The 6,000-nt window shown below is 36.5% G+C and overlaps 1 protein-coding gene across 1 annotated transcript in view; it reads left to right on the forward strand.

The window, feature by feature from the left end:
- LOC111872149 (acetylcholine receptor subunit beta-like 2) overlaps positions 1-4,476 on the forward strand; it is an 89,241-nt gene extending 84,765 nt beyond the window's left edge. The window contains exon 11 of the mRNA XM_023865741.2: positions 1,674-4,476. Coding sequence (XP_023721509.1) covers positions 1,674-1,886 — 213 coding nt within the window. The 3' untranslated portion in view covers positions 1,887-4,476. The remainder of the gene's footprint in view (positions 1-1,673) is intronic.
- Positions 4,477-6,000: the final 1,524 nt, after the last annotated feature.

The following is a 6,000-nucleotide window of genomic DNA, read 5'->3' on the forward strand; positions in this document are numbered from 1 at the left end:
TACTTCTTGAGAAGCCAGCAGTCACTAAACAACTCAAGAATCTCCCTAAAAGTTGTGGAATCTAAAGATTAATTAACGTGTTGACAGGAGTCTTCAAATGGTCCCTATCCTGAGCCATATGAATTCAGTCCATACCACCCTTTCATTTTCACTAAGGTGTATTTATTATTATTATTATCCATAATCATCGGCTTGTATTCACGAGACAAATAAATTCGATTATCAATCCAAGCCCCGTCTATAGTCACTGTAACACATGGCAATATTAAATTTATGATACAACTTCAATTGCAGTATTGATGTGTGATGGCTCTGGCGCATTGTTTGTGTAACTGAACATGTGGCTCGCCCGAATTCTTAGAAATCCTTCCAAGGAACATAGACCAGATTATTAAGAGTATTTCCTACTCAAATGGCAGTAATTTCCTCCAGAAAATCTTAAAATTTGTGCTCTAATTTTTTCACCTATTGTAGTAAGTAAAATTTTCTGTACTTCATCAGTGGCATAAAGCAATTCGTATTCTGTATCTCTATAATTTGGTACGCTTTAGATCAGGCATGTCCAACGCGTTGATCGCGGGACGATTTTTGGTTGATCTCATAGGCCTATAAGGAAATTATACGTGAAAAGCATGTAAATTCGCTTTTAATATAATATGATTTTATTCAGATCTTGAAGGGAAAATACGTGGTAAAGTAGTCTATACTTTCAATGTATGTTGCTTTTACAACAAACATCATGTGTCGTGTTCTTTTTACAAATATTTTCTCTTAAAGCGAGGTACGACGATAAGAGGGAGTGGTAGATCACTGGCAGTTTTGACACTGAAAAGTCGATCACAACCTGTTTGAAGTTGGCATGCCTGCTCTAGATTCAAATTTAAGTTCCGATTGTCTAGAATCTAGATAATGTGGGACCCTCAACGTCTCACAATCCTATGGGCCTTCATGGCCTGTTACTAGCTTTACTTTACTTTAATTTACTTTACTTTACTTTACATGTTATATTTACCATATGGTTTCATGATGACATGTTTAGTAGACTGCTCTAGCTTTGGGTTTCAGTTTGTCACGCTGCTCTAACTGGTGGAGCACGGGCCGTTAAACTGAATATAGGGCACGGCACTACAGAAATTGAAGTTGTTTTATTTCACATTTAATATACTCTGGGGTTTTTAATTGTTTATTTGTTAATAATCGCAAATAATCAGCACCGCTAATTATGACCTGGGAAAATATTTAAATTTAATATATATTCTATTTGGGTTTTTCCGGGATCACACTTTAGACATTTATAACTTGACACCTATGCCTACTCATTCATACAGATTTACACCCTGAGGTGCAGGAAAAAACAAATGCATTTCTTTCTCATTCAAAATGTAAGAGAAATAGGACAAATGTAACAAGTAGCTCTATGGAGAATATTTCTTCTTGTAAATTTACATTTCCTCAGCTCATCAAGGAGCTGAGCCCACATCCGAAATTTCTCTGTGTACGTAAAATTTCTCCATCTTGAGCCAGATGAATCCAGCTTATAACCTCGCAACACTTTTATCTAATATCCTTTTCAATATTGTACCTACCTCTAGTAGAGGCAGGGGAATTCTTTAAGCCTTAATAAATCTATAGTACTGGGAAGTTAATAACAACAACCCATATCCTTGTTGCAGATCGTGGAAGACTGGAAGTATGTGTCCATGGTATTGGATCGCTTTTTTCTCTGGGTGTTCACACTCGCTTGCATCGGTGGAACTTGTGGCATCATTTTCCAGGCGCCGTCACTCTACGACAAACGTAAGCCAATTGACCAGCTGCTGTCTAGCATCCCCCTGCGGAGAAATAACTTTGAAGTGCCCCAGCCGTATGTCCCAGGGAGCGGATAATTCAGCCTCCACCAGAACATCACAACTTTACAGACTGAACATGTGACCACCTCACGACACTAATCAGAGTTTCTGGACTTTCAGTTTTCATATGGTTCTATGAGGAACGATATCGAAGCAGCTTTTTGGGAAATGCTTTCATCAAGAAGCCAATATTATACTTATACACGCATTTTAACTGTCACGTGGTTTTCCCGTTAAAGTATATTATTTAAACTGTTCTTCATTAACAAACAAGGTTTGAAGGATAGCAGAACAACCTACATTTAAAACAGTCCTTCTTGTATAAATCTACATTTCTAATGTGAACATCAGGGAAAGAAATGCTTTCACGGTCGCTAAAATTGATAGAATCTCTTGGGCACTCAGCTGTATCAATTAATTAAAAATTACAGACATTTCATGGACCGCCTCCATGCCTCCAATCAGGGTCTGAGGTTAGGGGCAGAGATGATTCCTGAAACGTCCGTAATTTCTAAATAACTAACAAAGCTGATAGCCCGAGAAGATTTTATCAGAATCAGGATCATCGATCTGAAATACTTTGATTCTAGTATTTTGGTTAACATTCCTTATTATTGTGACAAACTGCATATATTTCAGTGACCACACCTGTGATTCGAATGCGAGCATGTGATGACGGGAGATTGTGAAGCACACCTTTATCCAGATCATTGATATTAAATACTTCTACAAAATTGCCTGACATGCAAAATATTTACATTGATAGTAGAAATTCCATACCAAAGCTCTCAGGTTGTTTTATTGTTATTGAAAAATAATTAAACATGCCGAAGTCCAAGTGAATCCTACTTGTTATAAGCTGTCTTCTTCCGAAGAAAGCCATTCCTTATTAGGAGAAAAACAAGAAAAACTTGAAATGGAAATTTTAAAACAAATATTTAGGATCTGTGGGTTTGTTTTAATGAAATGCGGCACGATTCATGAATATTTAGGTTTTCACATCGTTACTTTTCGAAAACAAATTATAGGCACTGCATTAATACATGTAATTAAAGAAATGTCAGGAAACCCCTTACATCTTTAATGATTTATACACGTGCATTATTAAAGCAATTTTATGCTCAGGAAGTGTTATGAACTGTATGAGTGGAGAAGTTTTTAAGTCCTGACAGACAAAGCAAAATACATGTAGGCCGTTTGCGAAGACATATTTCCCATCGGAGTTTCGATTCACAGCTAATATCTACTATGATAATGTAATATATTCCAGTTTAATTCCTATGTGTTATAAGCTTTCTGATTACAGAGAAATTCATTCTTTGTTAGAAACAAAGGTTCTGACTCCTCTGTGACCTTCCATATAGCTTACGTTCTTACAATATGTTAATGTTGGAATATCCGTTGTTATGGTAAATTCGATGTTTAATTTCGGAGCTTTCACTCGCTATTACAAAAATTTTGTACTGAGAGAGATAATATCAAATGAGGAGTAAAAATTTTAGTTCCACAGGGCTGTAATATTTATGCCTGCATTTTTATGGCGAGGACAACAGATTTCTTTTTATGGATAACGAACATTTCTAAGATATATGTTTATTTGCTATTTGTAATAGTCTCTTCATAACTACAGTGATTATTGGAGAGCAGCTATTTCAGTGCCTGAGTAAGATGTTTGATCCACAGAGGGTAAGGATATCTGAAAGAATAGCTGATATCAAAGTAACCCTTTACACCCTCGATTGCAACACTCTGAAATGGTGCAATTATAACCTGAAGTAAAGTTAGGTATTTGTCTAGTTTTATTCTGAAATATGAGTACGGACAAGGAGTTAATATAACCCTTCGCACAAAGAATGTTTGCAAAGAAAAATAAAGCAGAATTATTTGTCCAATTTGTTATAAAGATACAAGAAATATCTAATTTCTAAGATACAGAAATCTGTTTTTTCCTTAACAGATCCATATGTATATCTAGCGCATGTTTCTCAAATTTGATTTGAAAATAAGTTAGTTAAGATGTTCTTAAAAAAATGGCGAATTAAGCTCAACGAATCCAAACCAGTACATATTGACTTTACAAACAACATGAGTACACAACAATCAATCTTCATCAATGGCACTCAAGTTCCATACGCCAACACAGCGAAATATCTTGGAATAATTCTAGACCCCAAGTTACTGTGGAAAGAGCATATCAAGAGAAAACGTGATGAGCTCAACAATAAGTTCAAACAAATGTATTGGTTGCTTGGACGCAATTCTGAGCTACCAATCCACAGTAAACTTACATTATACAAATAAGTTCTACGTCCAGTTTGGAGTTACGGTATCCAGCTCTGGGGCTGCGCCAGTGAATGCAGTATTCAAATGATTCAGCGCTATCAGAACAAAGTGCTGAAGTGTGTTGTCAACGCACCATGGTACGTTCGTAGCAGTGACCTTCATCGTGACCTTGGGATAGAGACGGTTACAGACATCATCGCTAAGTGCGCCACCTCTCATAAAAAGAGACTCCAAAACCATGTCAACATTGAAGGGTCCAGACTTCTCAACGTGAACAATATCATTAGACGACTCAAACGGAAGAAACCGTTCGAACTAGTAAAATGTTAAAGTACTAAGTAATTCAGTGGAAGTGACTTAGTTTTAATTTACGTAGTATATTAGGTTCACAAAAAATTAATCATTAGTTATCCAACTAGTTTTAATTGTAATTAAGTTCTGGGTTACTCTTTAATTAATAAATAAAAAAATATGTTCTTCCTGCGTGCTGCTGGTTCATCACGCAAAGTGTAAAGCAACAGCGCGAACCGTGCTGCTGTGTGTTTTGAGCTTACTGTTTGGAACTGAGGTCTGTACGAAAGCTGAGTCTTTCGTCTGTGTGTCCCCATAAGGATAAGTAGAATATTATGCAACATTTGAAGAAAGTGGTTGAGCTTTCTACATATAAATTAATGTTTATATAATAACGATAATCCGGATACGTATGTTTGAGCATGTTTATAACATTAATCATTATACTACAACCGCAAATATCCTTACTCTTTCTGTGAGCTTGATTATCTGTCGCTGTCTCCACACAGTTTAAATTTCTGTGACTCAGAATGAGGCAAATGTTTTGTAGCTGGTAAAAAATGTACTTGGGAACAAACCCTTAGTGATATCGAAGTAATGTAGTAACACGACTTTAATAGTGCGAACCTCTGTATATTGATATACTTAAACGCCATTAGAATGTCGTCAGGTCTTAAGTAGTTTTCTCAATAGATTCAATAACTTTGTTATTTATAATGCGATACAAATGATAAAATATTGTACAAATATTATAATTTTGGGCACTATCCATCGTTCTGTCTTTATCTAAAACAACGCCATGTTTATTTTTCAAAACACAGCGTTTCGGACACTGGATTCTGTCTCCGTCTTAAGCTAAAATTTACTCAGATGGGCCCAATCGATAGATCGATAGGACTAGCTCTATCGATTGGGCCCAACTGAGTAGGTTTTACAGGAAGACGGAGACAGAATCCAGTCTCCGAAACGTTTTGTTTAGAAATATAAACAGAATTGTGTTTTAGGTAAAGACAGACCGATACATAGTGCCCCAAAACATAATATTTTTATTAATGTAACATCGTAACAAACTTTTAGATATATAATATTTTGTTCGCAACGAATAGACTATTAAAAATTCAATTGCAAGTAATTACAAGGTACGAATTATGTGTAATTTTGAGTCATTGCATGTAAAACTGAGATGGCCGAGTGATTTATTTGAAATATACTCTGTTCAGAACATAGACATATTTGTTCTGAACGAATTATCGTCTTCCATATGGTGAGTGACATTCGAATCTGGTTAGGAAGGCGAATGGTATCAACTTACGAATAACTCACATGAACTATTTAATAAACTGAACTGAGAGTAACTGTGGTCTAGTGGTCAGCGTTCTCGGCTACAGATCCCGAGGTCCGGGTTCGATTCCCGGCTCTATCAGATATTTTTCTGAAAAGTAGTGGGACTGGAACAGGGTCCACTCAGCCTCGTGATGATAACTGAGGAGCTAGTTCAAGGAAATAGCGGCTCCGGTCTAGAAAACCGGCCATGGGGTTTCGTTGCGCTGACCACGTGACACTCTCTATCCGCGGC

This window comes from Cryptotermes secundus, unplaced genomic scaffold (genome assembly GCF_002891405.2).
Source record: "Cryptotermes secundus unplaced genomic scaffold, Csec_1.0 scaffold534, whole genome shotgun sequence".
NCBI lineage: Eukaryota > Metazoa > Arthropoda > Insecta > Blattodea > Kalotermitidae > Cryptotermes > Cryptotermes secundus.